The sequence below is a fragment of the Pezoporus occidentalis genome, unplaced genomic scaffold, assembly GCF_034315485.1.
Source record: "Pezoporus occidentalis ecotype Australia unplaced genomic scaffold, CSIRO_AGI_Poc_V1 ctg19, whole genome shotgun sequence".
Lineage (NCBI taxonomy): Eukaryota > Metazoa > Chordata > Aves > Psittaciformes > Psittacidae > Pezoporus > Pezoporus occidentalis.
The window spans coordinates 8,242,223-8,266,280 of record NW_026913748.1 but is presented as its reverse complement, the minus strand read 5'-3'; the positions used below and the strand labels follow the sequence as shown (position 1 = coordinate 8,266,280).

Here is a 24,058-nt window from a genome sequence, read left to right as displayed (position 1 = left end):
GCATCTTCCTTGGGAAAAAAACAGTACCAAATTGTATTTAAAAGAGGAAGTGGAGGTTGGGGTTAAGGTTGAGGGGCATGATGCTAATCCTTTGAGACTAACTTGATATTTGCACTGATATTCTCTAGAAAGAACTAGACTTTACAGGATACAAATAAAATTAAATAGTGTAAAAAAAGTAATGATACAGTCTGGAGTCCTTTAACTTGAGAATGACCAATAGAGGAGAAATAGTGATCTTTGTAATGAATGCATACATTAAAATGTGTACTAGAACTGGGTTGTAGATGTGGAAGAGGCTAAAGGTATCCCAGAATTGTCAGAAGAGGGTCTTACCTGCAGTATGTACCCTGTTACACTATTCTCTTGTGAGAATTCATCTGGCCATATGCAGTGGAGAGCTGTAGGCCTTCATAAAATTACATACACACAATCTCCGCTGCAAAACCCCTAAAATCCAACCCAAACCCAACAATATGCAGTTGTTCTTATTGGAAGGCCTAGGAAAAGAGAGCCTATCTTAGACTAGGAGAGCATGATTTAGCCTCAGTATAATGAAGATCAGGATGGGATGTGGCATTGTCCATAAATACGTATAGAAAAGGAAGGAAACTAGTGCATAGGTTAGTATCATCACAGGAGTGAAGAAGTATGAACTTGGACTGGAAATTAAAAGAAAGCTATCGATTATAAAAACAACTGGGTTTAGGAAGAAGCTTCTGAGTTGATAACAGGGATGGGACAAGAAGCATTACTAATCTCAGTTGTCACAGCATGATATGGCTCAGGAAACTGCTCATTTCTGTCAGCCTTAGATCCTTCTGTCTGCCCTTTGGTTTTGCAAATGAGTGTTCCTCAGTTATCCTCTATAGTTAGAGAGCGTAATTCAGCAGTTATCATAGAAGGTGCGTGCCCAGTGGTGGTGTCAGCCAGGGAAGGGAAACAAGCCATATTGCTCTCAGAATGGCAATGCCTGTAACAGTATGCTTTAACTTTTGGTCAGCTCCGAATTGGCCAGGCAGTTGGATTAGATGATTGCTGTAGGTTTCTCCCAAGTGAAATATTCTATTCTAGAAAGCCAGGGATGCTACAGAAATGAAGAATTTCTGTAACAGATTTGCTTTTTTACTGTGGTCACTCAGACTATTTGAAGATCCAAATGTAAAAGAGTTTTCTAGTCTATACCCATAGAATAGGAGGTTTTTCATTTACAGTTAGCCAGTTCTCTTGGGCCCATGGAGAAAAGGCTACTTCTGATAATTTCTGGGATGTATGCATGGGGAAGAACAGGGGGGTGGAATGAGTAGGCATATGGATTTCACTGATGGTCATGCTGTGGTTCCACCACCACTGTTGGCCATCCCTGATTTACAGAGCTGTGCTGCCAGTCCATTCTGGCTGACTGAGCCTGAAAGCGGGGAGTAGATGAAGTTGAAGAAAGTATTTCTTAATTTCAGTATTTTTCTTCTTAAAGAGAGTATGTCAGTCTGATTCTGAAGTTACTACCTGCCTTCAGATAAGCTAGCAGCAGCCTGTTGGTATTATCCCTGAGAAAGTCACAAGGTGCCTTTAGTCTCTCTTCCTCCTTCTACTTGCTGCATTAAAAGCATTTTAAAAAAGGGTTGTTCTGGCTAGTGCTTAAATACCAGATGGAGGATGGTATTATGAAATAAGGGATTATGGAAATTATTCAATTGGAGCCTGAGGTCCGGAACTGAATTATCTGCCAGTGGAAAACCTATGAAACAAATTCCAGCCTTCAAGCAGTGCAGTGACAAAGCAGCGCATCAGGGCTGAGGAACCGGGCTAGTCCCAAGTTGTGTCACAGTATGGTAGCTCTCTGTAGCCACTGAGAGCTTGACCTATTAAAATGATGCCTGTAGATGTCTTGCACAAAAGGTGACTGTAGATTCCTTGGTGGGGATTCTCAGACCTGCATTAAGTGAAGAGGGTGCTCATGCCCTCTCACAGGACAACTTTCTCTACCACGTAGCTGGGAGGTTCAGGTAAGGATATCTGCCGCAGTTCCCCATATATCCTTGCTGAATGGCCTATATTCAAAGGAGGATGGAATAAAAAAGAACAGACAGAAAAGTCCTTGAGAATGAAAGGCAAAGAGAGAAGCTTTTCTGTGTACTTGATACTAGGAAAAAATTCTGCTGAATGATGTTCTTGCACATATATTGGATTAAATCTCTGACTAATTCAAACCAAGTCTTTTCATGTCCCCACCAGTGCAGCTGTATTTGAGCAGACTAGTAATGTCTGCCTCAGGAAGCGAGGACTGCCATCTTATTTCAGAAACTGCTTGCCAAAGCCTCAGGGAGAGGAGAGTAAATCACAAAACCGCCTCCACCTCTTTCCTCTGTAACTGATTTCCTAACAGATTTTCATTTGCTTGAGGCACTGAGCTTGGCATGGTCTTTGCTGAGAGAGGCATCTCCTCTGCATTTGGTGGCTGGAGGGGAATCAGTATCTGGCCAATTGAAACTAGTTCAGGGTTTACTGAGAATCAAATGTCCAGCCAAGTGCGGAACATACTGCTTGGTTACTATTTTTGATCTATGTAACACTATGTGCAAATGATATAATGTCCAGAGCTGAAAGTTTGATGTTACAAGTTTTGTTCTTGCCATACGCTATCCAGGATTACTTTTCAAGGTTTTGGTATGTTTTGTAATTTGAGAAAATGTAGCTTCTTTGTTCTACATTTTTGTCATAGTTTAGCCAAAATGGTAAATAGGTTGTTTGCTTACAGTATATTCCTGACTCCTGATAAAAGCTTTCCTTGTACCTATGAGGAAAATGAATGATAGGAAGTATTAGACACATGTGATTGTGTAATAGGGATGTATTTTCATTAAGCTGCTAGATTTGATCGGCTGTCATTTGACAGGCTCACAATGAAGTTTGTTAGTTGCCAAGGATTGGATTTTGCTTTGCTTTTTGTAATTATTATTGTTACTAAAGATTGTGCAAAGAGTGGGTATTATTCTCTTTGGAAGAGATCTGTGGGACTTGTGGAATAGACCTAAATTAAATTATCTAATTTATTAAATATATTATGGGATTATTGCATGTGCTTTCTTCTTGTGATCTAATGAGTTGGGATTTAGCATCATTTAGATTGAACACATTCAATATCTTTTCTGTTACCCAGAAGCACCGTGCCTTACAAATGTAGACAAATATTTTCTACCATGAAAATGAGGACGTAACTCCATACTGAATCTGCCAGTCATTCCAGAAACAAAATAATCAGAACATAATGGAAACCAGTCTCTTTCTGGTTCCCTTCAAATCCTGCTTTGTGTCCTGTTGAAACTCTGTTCAGCCAGTAGTGTTCTTGCTGAGGAGTGTAATTCTCTGCCTTTGCAAAATTAAATTAAATTGCTTAATGTTATGGTCTAATCTAGTGACTAATGTGGGAGGACAATACATGCCTGTGGTGGCCTGCGTAGCATCCAGAAACAGCCTGCTGCATCTACCCTTGATCGAGTTCCTTGCCATTGCCATTTCTGGTTTTAGATATGTACAGAGACTACCTAGCATACATTTTCATGCATAACTTTAAAGGAGAAAGGAGGGCTAGGTGTAGTGATTTGAGCTACATGTGTAGGATACACCCATCAATGGGTATAAACACACTGTGGGATTTTGTTTGGCAGCAATGAAGCTTGGTGGATTTGGCCTGCTGGTTGGCCATGCATGGGCTGCGGAGGCAGTGGCAGATTAGAGCATATGATAGCTGGGATATAGAGTGCTGGATATATAACAGTGACAAGTGAAAGCGTATGCAGGTAGTAAAGAAGGTGTTGGTCCTCATCTGCAGATGAGACCTCAAGATGCTATCGCTGTTTGGACCTTTCTGGTTAAGAGAAAGGAAGATCTGGAGGTCTGGGTGTAAGGTTCCATTTTTTAGGTGTTTTTTTGAGCTCCTGTGTGTGTATTTTCCTAGTAATTATAAAGGCAAGGTTGTACCCACAGGTTGTGGCATGCTCCCAGCCCTTCCTGGACTTGTCCTAGAATAAAGCTTGGGATTTGTTTTGTTTTTGAAGATGAACAGCTTCCAAATGAAGTGGTTTGTGTGTTGAATAAATTTTTATGGCTCTTTTATTCAAATGATTCTTTTCTTTGGTTTCTTGGCTCCCAAAGGAATCTTGCGAGATCTGCATTAGGAAAAAAAAAAAAAATCCAGAAATTTTAAGTCCTTCTGCTTTCTATATTCAGTCTTCCTCCGCAGAAACAGGATATACATCCATTAAATAATCCATTTGAAGTGCTCTGTGAAGTGGGCTCAATTTGTGCTGCCATAGCTAGTTGAGTGTGAGTGGAGGTTGTAATTACGAATCTTTTAATCCTATTTTCTAATTCCCTTCTCCACCGTTTCCTTCAAGGAAGTGCCTGCCTCTTTTCCACACCCATAGTAGCTGAGAGCTGGAAGCAGCACAAATAAAACTTGCTTTCCCATGTACATTTGTTATCTCTGTAACCAGAATGGGTTTTTTCTTTGTTTTGTGAGAGTCTGGTGTTTACCCAACCACTGAGGAGTGAGCCTTGGAGTTAAAACTGCAGGCAGCCATCTGCCTTCATTAGGGTAAATATGGTCATGGATGACCACTCTGAGTTTGCCTCTGAGGGGCTAAGATATTTCTCTTGATGACTTAACTGAAGGTGGCGTTGATAAATTCAGCCTCATTTAGACACTGCAGTTCTACATGATTAGTAACCTTTGTTCTGCGTAAGGCATGATTAGGTAATAAAAGGGAGAACTGAAGCACGTAAAGGGAGACAAGCACATGCTACATTAGATGCTAGAGCTTTTGATTTTTCAGATCTCAGGAACCATTTGACATGCTCTTTAAAGAATGGTATTTTTTTCCCATTTGTCACTTGCAGGTCATGTGGTTGTGTCTCTCTTTGTCCTTGTTGATTATCTTTCCTGCATTAACTTTTGTGGTCTTTCCAGTCTGTGTTTTGGTAGCAGGTTCTGACAGATAGAAGCCTTCACTTACACATTTATAAGTTGTGTTCATGTAAGTTTCATTAGGAAATTCTTTTGAGATCTCCTCTTCCCTTCCTGCCCCTTTTCTTTAATATAAACATAGGCTCTATTTGTTTCTCATTGTGTCAGGGAATGGCTTGTGGCGATTAATGTGCTGGCAGAACCTGAGGGCCTCAGGGCACTTGGCTCACTGTGCTGCAGAAGTCGTTACAGTGTGTTTGTAGTTTCCAGCCTTCCTTCTCAAAATTCCTAGTTGGGTCAGAACAACGTTCTCATTCTCTAAGGTTCCGTTAAGCTTTTCTGAAAACCTCCTTTTCTTGTGGTGTAGCATATTGGCTCAGAAAGGTGAATCATTCCATGTGCTGTATGAAATCACAAGCTGTAGATCTTGCTGTGCTAAGGCGACCGATTTGTTTGGTCCCTGTTTTAAAGTCACAGAAATAAAGTTTTGTGAAAGTGTCATTCCAGTGATTTTATTTTTTAGGGGGTTTTATGGTTATTTTTTTTGTTTGTTTGTTTTTTTGCATAACCACTTTCCTCGGGTTATTTGATAGTGTTTGAAGATCTCTGGGTAAGTCCAGCTTGTAAAACTGGGTGGGAACTAACTTTAGGCTGGGTTTCTATTTTGAAATATAAGGAACAGCTTCAAACCACTTCAGATGAGGGATTGGCATTCAGTCTTTTTGTCCTGTTAAGTGGTGGAGTGAGAAGCCTCCATGTGCTTCAGTCTGGTAGTGAAGTCACTTTTACCTACTGAGGAGGGATTGTACGCTTACCTTAGGAGTGGTATATGTGTTGCTCATCAGAAAATACAGTCCGACTGCCTGCATGTTTGAGATACAGTCTTATGCGAGATGTTTGTAGACTGAAGGCTTCCTATATTGAAACAGCTGGATTTGTGTTTTGAGGACTTGTGTTTTCTCAGGAGGCTGTGTAGGAGATGCGTGGGTTTTACCACCCAGATGACAAGTGGAGCCTTTGCTGTCTAATGGGAGTGTTGCTCGTATGACTTGCTGTGTCAATGGCCACAGTCCATAAAGTTCATTGTTAGTTTTGATTTTAGTGGGATGTAGTACTTTTTACCATTGGAATAAAAGCACATTTACTACTCTGAGAAGTAAATTTTTCTTTTGATGTGCATGTTGAGTACTGTGTGCTTCTTTACAGCACAGTGACAGTCTCAAGCTATAAAGAATGTCCCCAGCTTCCTAAACATACCTAAACATACTCACCCCAGCTGGTGGGTTGGTGCTAGTTGCATAGGGATCACTGCATTGGTTATTGGCCACCCAGTATGAAGATTTGTGCTGTAAAGTGATCTCCCTAGTATGTGTCTGTGTCGGGCATTTAACATAGTGGTGATTCTTGAAACGTGTATTCCAACACAACAGCTACCCAGCTATTCCCTTATCATCTTATAAGGGGGCAGCTACTTGTTCCTTAGTATAATTTCCTTTGTTCTTTTCTTCCAAAAAAAGAGAGATGATCAGTTTCTTGGTCTTTTACGTTGGTGTTCATTCAGTGTAGGGACTCTGCTGCGATCAAAGAGTTGTGTATGACAGAGCAGCAGAATATATTTGTTGAATTCATAGAGATACAAGGTTTTATTTTGTAGGTTTAATGTTTTCAGCAGTTCGTTGTGGCACTTAAGAGCATAACATCAACAACATGCACAGTTTTCTTGAATACCTGGGTATGAATTTGGGAACCAAAATATTATCTGTAATTGCTTCTGTATGTGTATGTTTCCATGTTCTTGGATATAATCTGTATTCTTTTGAAATCATTACTGGATTGTGGTTTTCTTGATGAGAGAATTCCATGAACTGTTTGTATGTGTTCCTTTATCTTCTCCTTGAGAATAGATTCTTGTATTAGCAACCAAGTTCATATTTGGTCTGCTTCTCCCACTTTTGTCCTAGCTTGGGAGGGAGGGTAGACAGGAAAGAGATAGAGACCCAGGAGACTCCCATATGGTGAGCAGAAGCCCAGCAGATCAGATTGGACAAGAATGTTAAAATACAAACATCTTTTTGCCAGTGTATTTGAGTGTTGAATTTTATGAATGGGAGCAGATCTAAATTCCATCTTAAACCATACCGTGGACAGTGCTAGTGGGTCGTGTCCGTCCCCCGTCTTCCCCCCCGTCCCCCGTCTTCCCCCGTACAAAAGGAAGCGGCAAACAATGGCAGCCACACCTTTGTCTTCCTGCTTTTACATTCTTTGTCTGCATGGTACAGAGCTAAAATAATTGACAGTTCACATTTTAGCTTTTCTTATCAAAATTGTCCTTTTTTTGCCATCTGTTCCACAGTCTCACCACTGCCCTGAAGTTGCACTTATTGATACCCATGATCACTTAGAAGGACATGAACACATTGTAGCCAAGGCCATCCTTTAGTTTTAGCTAAAAGTAAAATAAATCAAATCCTGGAAATGAAAACAGACATTTTCATCTGTTGGAATAAAGACTTCTTTTAGTGTGGCTTCCTAAAGAAGGGAGGCTTATGGGGTTGAGCCATTTGTCCATCTGCTTTTCAGTTCATCCTTAATTTTTGAACAATATCATCCAGATTTGACAGGGAATAAAAATCTCAAAGGTTATTAGTTTCCTACAAGAAAACTGATGGCTGGGTGGAGGAGAGAGACAAAAGTAGGTGTCCCCACTGTTTGCAGCATAATCTTAATAGTCTGTGCTTAGGCTTTTCCTAGCCAAGTTGTGTGTACTGACTGCCTAGGTACTGCAGTAACCTCAGAGTTTGCAGAGCATGATACTGAGCATCACTCAGGCAGAAGCTGAGGGGCCATGAAAAGGAGACAAAGGGCATAGGGGATGTTTCTGGGGAACTGAGAATTTTAGGGAAAGGATGAAATCAATGGGAAATTTGGGCCATTGGAGCTATAAGTAGTTTTATGAGTGATGGACCAACTTGCTTTCAGATTCCATACAGTACTGCTGCAGTTTGTTGATCTCTGACTTCTTTTGTCTGTCAAGGGTAGATCTGTGGTGTTTGCCTGGCTGTGAAATAACAAGAACGGAAAAAAGCATTTACATTGTGCTCAGAGAAACTCGGCATTTGAAAGTAGAGCTGAACAGTTACTTTGGCAATGTTTTATTCACCCAAAATGCTGTTTTAAGCTAGACAGGACAAGCTGTGAATTTAGATGGAATTAACCCAATAGTTTCTGCCAGGGAAAAAACAGAGAACAATGCTGGAAAATACACTTCCATAATATTTTGTTTTTCCAGGCACAAGTCATTAGTTGAATGAGCACTTTTAACAAAATCAGGATGGAAAATGTGTGTGTGTGTGTGGTGGTGTGTGTGACCCCTGGGGGGGGGGCCTGTTTGCCTGGAATGTAGGAGCTCTGCATTTGCAGCACTTTCTGCAGGAACATGAATTTGTACAACCAAATTCATTACGTGAATCACTTGCAAAATCTCTTCCTATCTTTTGCATTTGACAGAAGTAAGGCATTGGACTTGTACATGCATTTGGTAAAATATTCATATTCCTGCATCTGTGGTGACTGTGGGAAGGAACCACCACCTGGAATTATTCATTGCCTGTGTCTTCAGTTTGCGTTGGTTTCAAAGAAAACTTGTCCTGGGCAAATGCTGGAGGTCTTGCGCGTACTTGCAGTCATGAGTCAGTGACAACCTCATGCTATTATTGTAAATAGCAACATGAACACTGTTCTTGCATGCTTTTTTTTTTCATGGCCTTTGTCTTTCTCTCCCAATGCTCCAGCCAAGGAATTTACAGAGCTTCTGAGTCAGCAATCAGCTGCCTCGAGACGAAACATGCTGGATACTGCAGGCTTGCAGAATAGCCAGTAAGGCACACAAATACCCTGGATACCTGGCAAATAAATCTTGCCTGCCCTTGCTTTCCTCCTGTAATTTCCATGTTCTCTGACATGTTGCTCATGGGTTCCAAGCGCTTTGGGTGTTTACATCAGGAATGCAGAGTTATGGGGAGGGACTTGCTGTGGTGACTGAAGCCTCAGTATTTGACCTGTGGGCATAACTGACTTCACAGCCTGTGTGAAATGGGTTGTTGGCAGAACTGCTGTATTAATGTGCCGCTTGGGTTGTGCTGCATAAAATTACCTGCTTTTGCAGGTTTGTTTCTTGGCTTGGCAAACCTTGTACACAAAGCAGGAAGTTCCTAGAATGAAAGTAGGCTGGATTTTAACTACGGGATCTTTCTTGAGCAGTGCAGAAAGAGTGCTTCTTCACGTCTTTGAAAAAGTACAATAGAAGCAAGAGTAAGAAATAAAACCTATGTTGTACTTACATCTAGATATATCAGTAATGGACTGCGGACTAACAGCCTTAAATTGCCACTCCACTTAATTTAGGTCATATAACTTCAATTTTTTTGTTTCCTTAGGAAGTGTCAGTCACCTGAAGCACTGGTATAAAGTGAGTGTTTGGGTGGTAGTGGAGTGCAAGATGTGGAGGAAACACAAAGTGGTATTAAACTTTAAGGGTTGTGGTGATTGAGGCATGTAGTGTAATAAAAACACAATAAAATACCTACAGCTTAATACATCACACTGAATTTGCTCCTTCAGTGTAAGAGCTGATATATTAGAGCTCTTTATAACATTCCTAAGAGCAGAAGAGGAGATACAGGCACAGTGTCTTAGACCTCTCATGGAGTGCAGTGGTTACCCTGAGCTGCGAGTCTGAAGCAAGTTTCCAGCTTCACAAGAGTGAAGTTAAGATTAAAAATAAGGAAAGTAGTTTCATCCTGCTTAGTGAGCAGTACTGATACGGACATGGCATCGCTATCAGCCAGTTAGAAAACCAGCTTCATGTGTCCTGAGGCATCTGAGGCAGTTGTCCTAATAAAGTCAGAATCGCACTCTCCAGTATAACCCATTGTTGTACTGTGGTTTCTGTAAGAAATATTATTTTTAATAACAAACAATTTATGGCTGTATATAGTGGTTTCCAGGCCTCCTTTGCTATTTCTAAACATAAGCAATAAATACCTTGTTAGGTTGAAATGCAGGAGTGCCCAAATAAACTGCTGCAGAACTGTTATGCAGGAGGGGAAGAGACATGAGCTGTAATGTTTTACTTGGCTTCCTGTCTGCTGAGAGCAGGAAAAGAGCTGGTGAGAATCTAAAAGGTTTTATCCAAGTCTGCATGTTTCCCTTTTTCTTGCCTTAATACCCTTTGCAAAAAAAGCCCCAACAAAGGACAAAAAGCAACTCAAATGCTTTCATTTCCATAGTTCCCACATACGTTCCCATGCAGCCCTCCTATCTGAAGACAAACAGAAGTGCTCTTTCTTTGAGAGCAGAGTCTTATGTATAAGAGGAAGAAAGAGGTTTATTATATATGAGAGAGAGGGAGAGAAAGTATCTATTCTTCAAACAAAATCTGCTATTTGTGACACAGTTCTGTAGGTCTTCAGGCTGCTTCTGAGGGATCCCAGAAACCAACTGAGACTAACAGACCTTCTCTTAGCATATTTAATCTGCTGAGGATCCCAACTGCCACCTAAAACTTTGTAGGGACCTGCTTATTGAAAGAAGTTGAAAGCCACAGACTAGAGGAGGCACTCTGAGAATCTCACAAGAATCAGCCACATTTCACTCTAACACTGCTTATTACCAACAGGAATACATGCACAGGCTCTAGGTAAGACAGATGCTTATACTGCTTGATGCAACACAAATAGGTTTGGGTTTTTTTTTCCTTTCTTCAGTCTTGACATCTTTTCTTAACTTTGATTGCTCTCAGCAGGTTTAAATTCTTCCTAGTGTTGCAGAAACCATCACTGGGTTTGTTGTGTCACTGTACAAAAGCAGTGTTTGCAAGGGCTCCAATGGAGGTATCAGCTTGTGCCATACCAACCTTTTTTTCTTCTCTATTTATCATGAGCAAAGACACATTTTCTTTTAGGCTGAAAGAGCCAAAACTTATTTTACTGGTGGAAAACGAACTGCTTTATACTTTGTGGTGGTAGTGTTTTTTAAGACAAGCATGTAACCTTTACTGTGGTGTTACCACAGTGACTGTTACAGTAGTAAGTCTGCATATTTATTTTTTTTAAACATCCACCTATTTCCAGCCATCGCACAACATCTGCCAGTTTAACTTCTCTGTTGTTCATGTGAAATCAGTTCAGATGAAACTGTCTTGGGACTGGCTCAGGTTAAAGCATTTTGTGATTTAACAGAGGTGGCATGCTCTGCTGTCTGAGGTTCAGTGAGCTTCAGAAGGCTCTGCTTCAGTCAGCGTGGGTAGGTTTGACTGACTTAGGGCTGATGTGTTACTAGTTCCTGAGAATCTGGGCTCTCAGTTCAGCAGGCTTAGAAAAAAATTTGAAAAGAAAAAAAGCAGGCTCAGTTACATCTTTTTTATTTTATAGGTTAATAATGCTCATAAGCCAGAGGTGAAAGTGGCTCAGCAGACCAACATCGGGAAATCTGGCACACTGGAAGACAGCAGCTGCCCCTCAGGGCAGCTGCCAAGTGTGAAGCATGGAGGAAAGTAAGAATGAGAAGGTGAACCAGGCTCACGTTCTCTTTGACAGATTTGTCCAGGCTTCAACCTGCAAGGGGACTCTTAAGGCTTTCCAAGAGCTCTGCGACTACCTAGAACTAAAGCCCAAGGACTATCGTTCTTTCTACCACAAACTCAAGTCCAAGCTCAATTACTGGAAAGCCAAAGCCTTGTGGGCAAAATTGGATAAAAGAGGCAGCCATAAGGACTATAAGAAGGGGAAAGCATGCGCCAACACGAAGGTAAGAGATCTGTTCACAGTCGTCAAGACAACTATTACCCCATTTGTCTCTGGAGTACACAATGTCTTGATGTAGAAAGATGTTTGATTGGTGCCAGTATAATCAGTATAAGATATGGGAATGCTCTCACACATGCTATTTATAATATAGTCGTGATTTGTTAGCACTTGACTTTTTTTTTGCTACTACTAAATTTGACTGCCAGCCTGAATAGGGGAGGTTAAATGGAAATTCTTGGGAATGACCAGAATGTTTGTAATTCAGTGGGAAGCAGCCTGCAAGTTTCAATGTTTTACGTTTCTATGGCATTAATACTACAGATGCCTGGAAAATCTTAATTGGTAAACCTTGAATCTTGGTAGGCTTTTCTTTTTATTTTTCTTTTTTTTTTTTTTACTAGACAATAACAGGCATATGAAAATTGCTGTTGGAATCTAGGTACAAAATATGTGTGTTTGGAAATTCCCAACTTTAATTTGAAAATTCTCATGACTCTCTCAAGAAACGAGAACTTTCCTGCCAATTTGGCAAAGTACTCTATTTTCTATTAAAAAGGCAGTCATTTGTATTCCGTGTTCAGAGAAGAAAAAAAAAAAAAATGCTGTGGAAACTTGTATCAGTTCCTTTTAACAGATTGGTATGTGTGGTATTTACTGCAGCAGTTCCTGCTTTTACATACACACCCTACTTTTTTCTTTAACCAGGATTATTGTGGGCTGGTATTTATGTGCTGCACCCTTGTTGGACTGCATGTTATGAACTTATTTATTTGTTTTGTTGTAACTGAAAGCAGTTCTTTATATCATTCATAAAAATGTGAATGGAATAGGTTATTTCTGCAAATAATCATACACTCTTTTAAAAAAAGGAAAATGGTATGGGATATGATAAAATTAGAACAGGATTCTGGCCACCTCCATTGAAGACAACAAATGCTGCTTCTTCTCTTGAATATTCATCCTTAGGAGAAGGAAGTATCTTAATAGGAGGAATTAATGACTAATTCCTTAATAGAAAACTGAGGGGAGGGAATATATCCTGTTTCAGTTCTGCCAGTCATTTCAGATCTGTTTACTGAAGTTTAGTTTCCAGCTAGATATTAGAACCTTAAGTTAGTTTCTTGATTGTTTATTCTGTTGGACTTCCTGGTGGCCATTTTCATATGGATGGTGGTATTTGTTATTGACTACAATAACACTTGGAAAAATCAGTAATGGGCCAAGGTGCACTTGTTCAACGTCTTGTAAAGATAACACTTTCCTCAAAGTTTACAGTGGGTACATCAGATGAAAGGTAACAGTGCATATAGATTAACTTGGAAAACATTACAACAGTTGGGCACCTCTGGTAATCACAGTGGGCAGTAGCTGCAACACTGCAGAAGTCCAGCCACTGTTAAGGTTTATGGTTTTCAGACAGGATAAGAAAAGAAGGGCTTACAGGAAGTTAAATGTATTGATTTTTGTCTACATTTAGGAATAAACTTTCTGAGCACTATGTGAACATCATGGAGACAAATTCAAAACTCTTTTCCTGAAAACTGACTGCACTTTTTTATTCATTGTATTGAGGAATTTATTTTGAATGAAATGTGATGGGTACAACTGAAATAGGGTGTTAAAGGCTGTGAAATGAAGGCAGGTGGCTTGTGTTTTAATAAGAAGGAGACTCAGAAAGCTCTGAAAAAATGAAGAGGTATTTTAACTTATTTGAAGTAATAAACCAAAAGAATGATTTTTGCATCTGGGCTCTGAATGTATCTTAGTGGGCAAGACTGTGTTTGCTACCACTGAAGAAAAGGTTGCTTTGATAATAGAGATGCAACATGAAAGAAGAGATTTAACGGAAAAATGAGTGATTTGGGTAGTGCTTGATTACGAGGACATTAAAAAAAAATTAATAAAAAAGGAGAAGATATGAGTGGAGGTTTGACACCCAGCTACAAAAGAGCATAAAGGAAAAGAGGGAGAGGAATGGAGGCAAGCCAGAGAGTAATTTGCCAGTCTTTCTATGAAGCTGTTGGTGAGATGCTGTATAGAAACACAAGTAAAAAGGGTGGATGGTGAATAAATTAAAGGTAGCATCCTCCTCTGCCTCAATCCAGAAATATATAGGACTGTGGATTTGGGATTCACGCCATCTTGAGTAGTGAAATTAATATCAGAGAGAAAGTGATATTTGGTTAAAATATACTTATTTTTATTAGCATGTGTTAAAAAATATATGCCTGTGATAATAAATATTTTTGTATATGTAAACTTTGTTGAAATCTTTAATGTAAATAAATTATAAATATATGTATTCTTTATGTATTTTTCACATATGCTTCTGTTAATTACTCGTTTCCTATCCTAGTAGTGTCTGCCATTAAGTTTATATGTAATTCTGAAGAGATAATCATAACTATTCAAAATAGAAGCCTTTTGTAAAACTGAATAATACTTTATCTAGGAAACTAGCTCACTTAGTTTTATATTCGTAATGTTTAAAGTAATTTGCAAAACACTGATTAAAAATACAAACATTTAAGTGGGCATGTGGAGGTGATAGAATTTAAAATAAGGATTAAGGTTTTAGCCATGTTATCAGAACAGAATTCAGTCATTTCTTTAGGAAGCTCAGCTTCTCTACACTTGAACATATACCAGTTTTGAAGTTTGCATTCTCTGTAGCATACCCCTTATCTGCCCATTTAAAAATCAGTCAGGGATGAAGTGCTGTGACTGGTGTTGGGCAGTTAGTGCCTCACATGGCCAGCGTCCAGATTAACCAGAGTTCCGATAGTCAGCATTCATGAAAGCAAGGCTTGGATGTGATGGGCTGTTCAAATGTAAATAGTTACAAATGGTGCTCTCTCTTCATTGGTTATACAGAGATTACAGGATTTCAGTTTGCATTTAATGTTCCATTACCATGGTGGTGTTACTGGAAACTTCATATAATCAGTCTGAGAGATCTTGAGCAAGAAGTGTTTCTTGAGGGGTAAGACAGTTTTAGTGCATGAAGTTGCAGCAGTTGTTCGTTGTCATTGCAGGAAAGGGAACAAGGAGCAACAGAAGCTGTTGCCTTTATTTACTTGGCTGTACTTGACATCCTATGTAGTTACTGCTGCCTGTGCGAGTATCAGAAGTAGGTTTCTGTGAGAGATCTGCAGCTGGAAGAAGCGCGAAGAAGGTGGAAAAGGGTGCAGAATCTTCCGGTTTTAATTGTGCTTAAATCTCACTGTGTTTTATAACAACATAATTAATAGTTTTGTGGTGCTTAAAAAAGGCAACTTTTACCGTGAGTTATTTCACTGAGTATCGCATATTTTACATCAGGGGTCTTGAACATAACCTGCATGTTGTTTACCACATCCTTGTGTGTGGGGAAGGTTGTAGAGGAAAAAAATATTTACATTTCTGTGACAAAATTGCAGGCAAATAATTTATAATTTGATTATGCAGCCATGAGTTTGAATAGGCTGATTTTAGTACAATTCCTTTGCTGTTGTGTACTGCATCATATCTACTTCATATGAGTAAAGTCATCAGAAGAATTAAAATCACTCAACTCAGTGAGATCTTGTTGCTTATGGAACCCAGTCTCTTTGAAAATTGTAGCTGTCAGACAAGCAAAATTGCTACCTGGAAAAATGATACACTCAGCTCATTTTCTTAGAAGTTAAAAAAAAGAAAGATGTAAGTGGTGTTTGAGAGTTATACTTACCTATAAAGAAAGCAATATTAAGTTGGAAGAATATATTAGATCTTAATTGATGACCCTCTTTAACAAATGGTAAGTTGGGACACATGTTCAATATGCAAGTCTATTTAGGAATTTAATAGCTCAGTGGTTGGGCTTGCCTTTTCTCCTGTATGCCTTCAGGTTGCTGAACCTACTAAAGAAGCAGTGCTGTTATTCTACCCTTCCCTTTCCTCAGGGCTTGGATCTTTGCCCTCAGATGTACGTGACATCTCATACAGTAGCCATACTTTGAATTCACGTGTCAGTTGTTATGTTGTCACTGCTGTAACTGGACTGTTTTATTCATCATTCAGACTTCATATTTGCAGTTTCACATAATTTGCAAAATTTATTCCCCAGAAATAAAACTGGTGCAAATGTGGCAACCTGTAAAAACTGGCATTTGGGAATGACCAACAAAGAAAGAGCTTTGCTTTGGAACAGGCTGATTATCAGAAGGTTGGGTTCTGATTAAGTTTTAGCATACTTCAGATTTTCTCAGAGCTTTGCTGTCCAGCCATAAGGGTATTTAAGGATCTGGAAAATACTCACATGGCAGCAGCTGTCGCCACTGTAGCAAGGTCTTTATTCTGGTGGTCTGTTTTATAGAATCATAGAATATTTAGGGATGGAAAGGACCTTAAGATCATCTAGTTCCAACCCCCCTGCCATGGACAGGGACACCTCACACTAAATCATCTCACCCAAGGCCTCGTCCAGCCTGGTCTTGAACACTGCCAGGGATGGAGCATTCGCAGCCTCCCTGGGCAACCCGTTCCAGTTCCTCACCACCCTAACAGGAAAGAATTTCCTCCTTATATCCAACCTAAACTTCCCCTGTTTAAGTTTTAACCCGTTCCCCCTTGTCCTGTCTCTACAGTCCCTAATGAAGAGTCCCTCCCCAGCATCCCTATAGGCCCCCTTCAGATACTGGAAGGCTGCTATGAGGTCTCCACGCAGCCTTCTCTTCTCCAGGCTGAACAGCCCCAACTTCCTCAGCCTGTCTTCATACAGGAGGTGCTCCAGTCCCCTGATCATCCTTGTGGCTCTCCTCTGGACTTGTTCCAACAGTTCCATGTCCTTTTTATGTTGAGGACACCAGAACTGCACACAATACTCCAGGTGAGGTCTCACAAGAGCAGAGTAGAGGGGCAGGATCACCTCCTTTGGCCTGCTGGCCACGCTCCTTTTGATGCAGCCCAGGAGACAGTCGGTTGGCTTTCTGGGCTGCAGGCACACACTGAAGCCGGCTCATGTTCATATACTCAATAGAAACCAAAGTATAAAAATGGTATAACAGAATAGACTGGTACTATATTCCTGTGAATGCACATACCCATTCCAGCTTGCTTTGTGTTATTTCAGTTTTTGTGGGTAAGAAGTGCCAACTGACTATCTTGGCTTTTTTATCTTAAAAGTAATGATCTTGCTGTACACTTTGTTTCTCTGACTCTGTATGTTTACATTCTGAGGTTGTTTAATAGCCTCTGATAGTGTTTGTGGGTAGAGTGGAAAAAGATAGGAGATGAAAGTCCTTTGATATGACAAATGTTCAGTTGGAGAAAACATTTTGATAAAAGTTATCTAGTCACACAAAGTTTGTAGTTACATTATTTTTGCTTTCCTGAGGTTTTCCTTTGCTGCCATAGAAGCGCCAGTGTAGGCGTAAGTTAGATGCTCTGACTTAACTCCTGACTGTGCTACTCCAAATGATGACATTTTTAAAAATATTAGCATCTCATGTATTTATCTGACATAGCCATTGCTATGCTTCTCACTGGTGATGAGGAATTTTTACTATTCATAGAATCATAGAATAGTTAGGGTTGGGAAGGACCTTAAGATCATCCAGTTCCAACCCCCCTGCCATGGACAGGAACACCTCACACTAAACCATATCACCCAAGGCTTCGTCCAACCTGGTCTTGAACACTGCCAGGAATGAAGCATTCGCAACCTCCCTGGGAAAACCATTCCAGTGCCTCACCACCCTCACAGGAAAGAATTTCCTCCTTGCATCCAATCTAAACTTCCCCTGTTTAAGTTTTAACCTGTTACCCCTTGTCTTGTCACTACAGTCCCTAATGAAGAGTACCTCCCCAGCATCCCTATGGGCCCCCTTCAGATACTGGAAGGCTGCTATGAGGTCTCTACGCAGCCTTCTCTTCTCCAGGCTGAACAGCCCCAACTTCCTCAGCCTGTCTTCATACGGGAGGTGCTCCAGTCCCCTGATCATCCTCGTGGCCCTTCTCTGGACTTGTTCCAACAGTTCCATGTCCTTTTTATGTTGAGGACACCAGAACTGCACACAATACTCCAGGTGAGGTCTCACAAGAGCAGAGTAGAGGGGCAGGATCACCTCCTTCGGCCTGCTGGTCACGCTCCTTTTGATGCAGCCCAGGATACGGTTGGCTTTCTGGGCTGCAAGTGCACACTGAAGCCAGCTCATGTTCATTTTCTCATCGACCAGCACCGATCTCTTCTCTGCCCAACCTGCAGCTGTGCCTGGGATTGTTCCGACTCAGGTGTAGGAGCTTGCACTTGGCATGGTTAAACTTCATGAGGTTGGCATCAGCCCACCTCACAAGCGTGTCAAGGTCCCTCTGGATGGCATTCCTTCCCTCCAGGGTATCAACTGAACCACACAGCTTCGTGTCATCGGCAAACTTGCTGAGGGCGCACTCAATCCCTCTGTCCATGTCAGCGATGAAGATGTTGAACAAGACCGGTCCCAACACCGATCCCTGAGGGATGCCACTCGTTACTGGTCTCCAGCCGGACATTGAGCCATTGACCACAACTCTTTGTGTGCGGCCATCCAGCCAGTTCTTCATCCACCGAGTGGTCCATCCATCAAATTGATGTCTCTCCAATTTAGAGACAAGGATGTCGTGTGGGACAGTGTTGAACGCTTTACACAAGTCCAGGTAGATGACATCAACTGCTCTACCCCTGTCCATCAGTTTTGTAGCCCCATCGTAGAAGGCCACCAAATTGGTCAGGCAGGATTTCCCCTTAGTGAAGCCATGCTGGCTGTCACCAAGCACCTTGTTGATTTTCATGTGCCTTAGCATGCCTTCCAGGAGAATCTGCTCCAAGATTTTGCCAGGCATTCCTGAAATTTTTCTCAAGAAAGGTCAGCTTAGTCTTTGGAAGATGAGAGATGGATGGAATCAGGGAGGGAGAAACCTTCAGAATTACTGCTGTTCCCCAGCTGCATACATAGCTTGGAGACTATGCCTTGGCAGCTCTTCTTAAAGCAAAGATTGCAAATGGGCAGTTTACCTGCCTGTTTCTGCAAACTTTGCTGCTGTAATATGCTTTATTTTCATGTTGTGGTTACAGCTTTTATGTATTAGTGGGAAAACATAGCAGGTAACAATGGAAGTACATGGTAGGTAGCAATGGGAAGACATGAACTTTCAGCTTATGTTGCAGACAAAGAGCACTTAGTCCAAAGAGCTGTGGATGCTTGGAACCTATGTGTCGTGGTTTAAACCCAGTCAGGTAATTCGTTCGCTCACTTCCCCCCCTTTTTCTTGCCCTCCCCCTGCTCTCGGAGGGATGGAGAGGAAAATCGAAAAGAATGCAACTCCCACAGGTTGAGATAAGAACAGTTTAGTAACTAAGGTATAACACAGATCACTACTGCTACCACCAATGATAATAATGATAAAGGAAATAACAAGGGAAGAGAATACATCATCTCACCACCAGCCGACCGATAACTCGCCCCCCCAGCCCGACCAAGCTCTGACCGATACCTCCTCCAACCCTGCCGTCTCCCGGCCCTTCCGGCTAACTCCCAATTACATCCTGGGCATGACGTGCTGTGGTATGGAATACCTCTTTGGTCAGTTTGGGTCAGGTGTCCTGTCTCTACTTCCTCCTGGCTTCCCCTCCTCCCTGGCAGAGCATGAGGCTCACAAAGTCCTTGGCCAAACCAAAACATCGCTTGTTATCAGCTCTGTTCCCGAGCTGAAAGTCAAAACATTGCACTGCACCAGCTACCAAGAAGGGGAAAAATGACTGCTACTGCTGAACCCAGGACATTATCCACCCCTTATTCCATACCATTCACGTCATGCTCAGATCCCATATTTTCAATACACTCTTATCTTAGTGCTTAGACCAGTCCCTATAAAGCTGCTGAGTCCATCTGGTCCATGATGTCAGGCTCCATCTCTTGTAATAGTCTTCCAGAGCAGGAGAGACTGTGTGCAGTGTTCACACTCGTGAATAACCTGGGCAATAGTGTCCATTGCTAAGTCCACCCCTCGATCATGAGTCCATCTTTCTGTTGCATCTCTGCTCTGATGGCCTGAAGTGCCATGGGCCCACCAGGCTTAAAATAATTCACTGTCCCCTTAAGCAGTTTCTGCAGCTTGTTGCTGGGGACTCCATACAGCTGCCTTCCATCTCCGATGCTTCCAAAGCACTGGAGGGGCCCAGTGGACTAGATACTTGCCCATACTGTCCCACACACCCTGCCACTCATCACTGTCCAGCCTTGGAGAAAACCTTTTGGTCCCCCTATATCCTCGTCTAACCCCAGACAAGACCCAAACCTGACTCTGCTTAACTTTTGAGATCAGACAAAATGGTTGTGGGTAGAACACAGCCTGTGTGTGTGCCAACATGCTGATCCCCATCACAATCAGCAGGCAGGTCCCAAGGACACCCAAAGGCCATTCAAAACCTTCAGAACTCTCAAACGATGCTGCTGTACTTGTCACTGGGGCTGGTGTAGCTGCTGTGCTTGCCGGCTCTCCCACCATCAGCTTCTCTTTTCCTGAGTCCAGCTCTTCCTCCTCTGCCTTGCTGGGAAATGCTGCGTGGTCTCCTGCATCCTCCTGGGGCTCGGCGGGCGGCTTCCGGGAAACGCTCTCGGCTGTCGCGGGGCTGGGCTCCGCCGCGGGGCTCGGCTCCTCCGCGGGGCTCGGCTCTCCCGCGGGGCTCGGCTCCTCCGCCGCCTTCTCCCGCTGCTCGGCAGCCGCTTCCTTCTGCTCCTCGATCTCCCCGACCTCCTCCACCGGCAGCCGTCCCCTCGCGGCCTCCGGCCCCGCTCCCGCCGCCGCTTGCTCCCCGGGGCCGCTCTCCCGGGCCGGTTCGGCTGCCGCCGGCTCACGGGGCCGCTCCCCCTCGGGTCCCCGCAGCCTCACAAAGATGGAGAGTAGGGTGAGGGCCAGGACGGTGAAGAGCAGCCGGACGGCCAGGTACAAGTCCACGGCCACGTCCGTCCCGCCCTGCTGCTGGAGCCCGCCCGTATTACAAGCCATTGCCATAAAGCACAGTGAGACAAGAACCTTAGCCCAGGCCCCATACTTGATAAACACTATCACAGCAAATACCGGCTCTACGTAAGTTACAACATTCTGAAGCTGTGAGATCAAGCAAAACAACTCTGAGACCCAATAAATCAGCATTGTGACGAGTGACTATTAATCCAGTCAGATCTGTCGTTATCTCAACCCTTCGTGCCCCACGTTGGGCGCCAAAAAGAACTGTCGTGGTTTAAACCCAGTCAGGTAATTCGTTCGCTCACTTCCCCCCCTTTTTCTTGCCCTCCCCCTGCTCTCGGAGGGATGGAGAGGAAAATCGAAAAGAATGCAACTCCCACAGGTTGAGATAAGAACAGTTTAGTAACTAAGGTATAACACAGATCACTACTGCTACCACCAATGATAATAATGATACAGGAAATAACAAGGGAAGAGAATACATCATCTCACCACCAGCCGACCGATAACTCGCCCCCCCAGCCCGACCAAGCTCTGACCGATACCTCCTCCAACCCTGCCGTCTCCCGGCCCTTCCGGCTAACTCCCAATTACATCCTGGGCATGACGTGCTGTGGTATGGAATACCTCTTTGGTCAGTTTGGGTCAGGTGTCCTGTCTCTACTTCCTCCTGGCTTCCCCTCCTCCCTGGCAGAGCATGAGGCTCACAAAGTCCTTGGCCAAACCAAAACATCGCTTGTTATCAGCTCTGTTCCCGAGCTGAAAGTCAAAACATTGCACTGCACCAGCTACCAAGAAGGGGAAAAATGACTGCTACTGCTGAACCCAGGACACTATGGTAAAAATGCCTGTTTCCTCCTAGGACTGTAAAGTTACTCTGTGCTGGTTGTTTTGCAGTGTCTGATAATTGGGGCTGGACCCTGTGGCCTTCGTACAGCCATTGACCTGTCGTTCCTGGGAGCCAAGGTGGTGGTCATAGAGAAGAGGGATGCCTTTTCCCGCAATAACGTGTTGCATTTGTGGCCATTCACCATACATGACTTGAGGGGTCTTGGCGCCAAAAAGTTTTATGGCAAGTTCTGTGCAGGATCCATAGACCATATCAGTAAGTACAGCTACTGCTAGACACAGCAGGACTTGTTCTTCACAGGGGAAAAGAAGGGGGGGGGGGGCATGGGTTAACTCATTAAGATTTAGCCTGTGCCAGTCGTTGCTCTCAAGTCCTTATGGTACAGTTCTGCATTGTTACCTTTGCATTGTGCTTTTCAGCCTATACCTAGATATGAAAGAAATATGTTGTGTCATGAGATTTTAATAGATGTATTATCTGTTGTCTTTTATACCATTCCAAGGCATATATTTTTCCTACACTGAAAAATGGGTTTAAGATTCAAACATTTTTCTTTTTTTTTTTTTTTATTTAATGGCTAATTTTCCTGGTTTTGCTATTACATTCCTGCAGCTGCCACATTATTCTCTTGGCCTTTGTAATCAACTTGTAAAGAAGAAAAATGCTTTTGAACATTCTTGTGAATGTTGATGTGGAAAAAGGAGGAATTTTGGCTTTGTAAATTTTTGGAAGAGTGATGAAGATATTTTCAAGATCACTGTCATCTTATGAATAAGTTTTGATTAAATAGAGATTTACATATTAAAATTGAGAATAATCGTGATGATTCTCAAAATCTGCAAAATCAGTCTCCTTTGAAAGCTGAATGCTTTGTTGGAGCAGGAGTTACTACTTCTCAGTTTTTCTTTCAAGAATGGCATGGCACAGCCAGCTTTTGCTCACCAGTCTGTGTTCTCCACGGTGCTTAAAGTGACACATATGCACAGTTCTCCACTGTGCATAGAGTGGGAAGCATAAAATGACACAAACATAGTAAATAAGGTTTGATTTCTTGTCCAAAGCCAAACCTGCCCTGTTGTTGTTGTTGGCAATGAATAGTAAAACTGGAATATCTGTGGAACTTCAGTCTTGCACTTTGCTTTTTCCCCTTCCTATTTCTTATCATTTTAATTTTTCCAGTACTTCATGCATGTAGTTGTGTTTTGTATCTTAGCACAGCTGAAATTTGGTGTTCAGGCGGAATGTTTTTTCTTTCATTATCTGAAATATGACAGCAAGTTGTCTTCCTTCAAATAAACAGAGTTTGCACACTGTCATTTTCATATCCACTCCCTATCTTAACTAAAGAGGGAAGAGGCGGTGAAGAACTTAGTATGCCCTCGCAGAGCCAGAGGTGTTAGATGAAGGTGCAGTTCAGTATTACAGCTAGGCTGATCAAATGGCTTGTTGCCACCTGTGACAGAAGTGCAGTCCTGCTGGTGCTCTCTTCCCTCCCTCTGCTGCAGTGCATGTTTGGTTTGTTTCCCTTGTTGCTGATTTGGCTACTGAAACATTTAAATAATAGTTAATCTGTATTTTTTTAAAAGGATTGGGTTTTCAGCTGTATGGAAGTTTTTTGGCATGCTATGATATTACACACCAGTGCTGGCTGGCTGAAGTGCTGGGATCACAGTAGGGGAAAAAGAAAGTAGCAGCTGGCCTTACATCAGCTTGTCAGAAATGTCAGAGGCACGTGGACACTTGTGCTCTTTTCTTTTGCTTTTATTTATTTTCTGCTTTTTGCAGGTATCCGTCAGCTCCAGCTCATTCTTTTGAAGGTTGCCTTGATCTTGGGAATAGAGATCCATGTCAATGTGGAATTTCAAGGGCTTGTTTACCCTCCGGAGGATCAGGAGAATGAAAGCAAGTATCATTGAAATGGCCAGTAGAGAAAGGGGAAGTTATGGTAGGATACACAGACTCCTTAACTTACGACCTCAAGTCCTTACCTCATGCTCCATTAAAAATTAGTAATTATCAGTACACTTCGTGATTTTTCGTAGGATTTTTTTTCTAGTGACAAATCTGAATTAATTACTGTGTGAAACAAAACCACCTGAAGTACTACACCTAAGTAGACTAAGACATGGTAGGTCATAATTACTCCTAAAATAATACTTAAGCCTACTACACTTAGAAGAGACCTTTCTAAAACAACTCCTTTCCTTGCATTCACTAAAGGTATTTTGTCAGTGAATGATCCTTGTTTTGCTTCTTGTATCTTTGTGAAATCTGTTCTCTGATTGCCATGGATGGTGGTGGCTTTGTTATTTGTTTGGCATCCTATTAATTGAATAGATAGTAGAGAAGTCATAAAGGTTGTAGTGATACTTACAGGTAATAGTCAGGGGGGTTTACCAGGGGTGTCTCTGATTCACATAGAGTGACTGTGCAAGTCAGCAATAGCTCTGTCAACAGCAGTACCTGTCC

General features: G+C 42.1%; 1 protein-coding gene across 26 annotated transcripts in view; it reads left to right on the top strand.

Annotated features, from left to right (window-relative positions):
• MICAL3 (microtubule associated monooxygenase, calponin and LIM domain containing 3) overlaps positions 1–24,058 on the top strand; it is a 186,433-nt gene that overhangs the window by 63,014 nt on the left and 99,361 nt on the right. For all 26 annotated transcript variants that reach the window (XR_009964379.1, XR_009964380.1, XM_062616638.1 and 23 more), the window contains exons 2-4: positions 11,398–11,773; positions 21,637–21,844; positions 23,375–23,491. Coding sequence is in view for 24 of the 26 variants with exons in the window: in XM_062616638.1 (XP_062472622.1) it covers positions 11,510–11,773; positions 21,637–21,844; positions 23,375–23,491 (589 nt within the window). In the remaining 2 variants the exon portion in view is untranslated. The remainder of the gene's footprint in view (positions 1–11,397; positions 11,774–21,636; positions 21,845–23,374; positions 23,492–24,058) is intronic.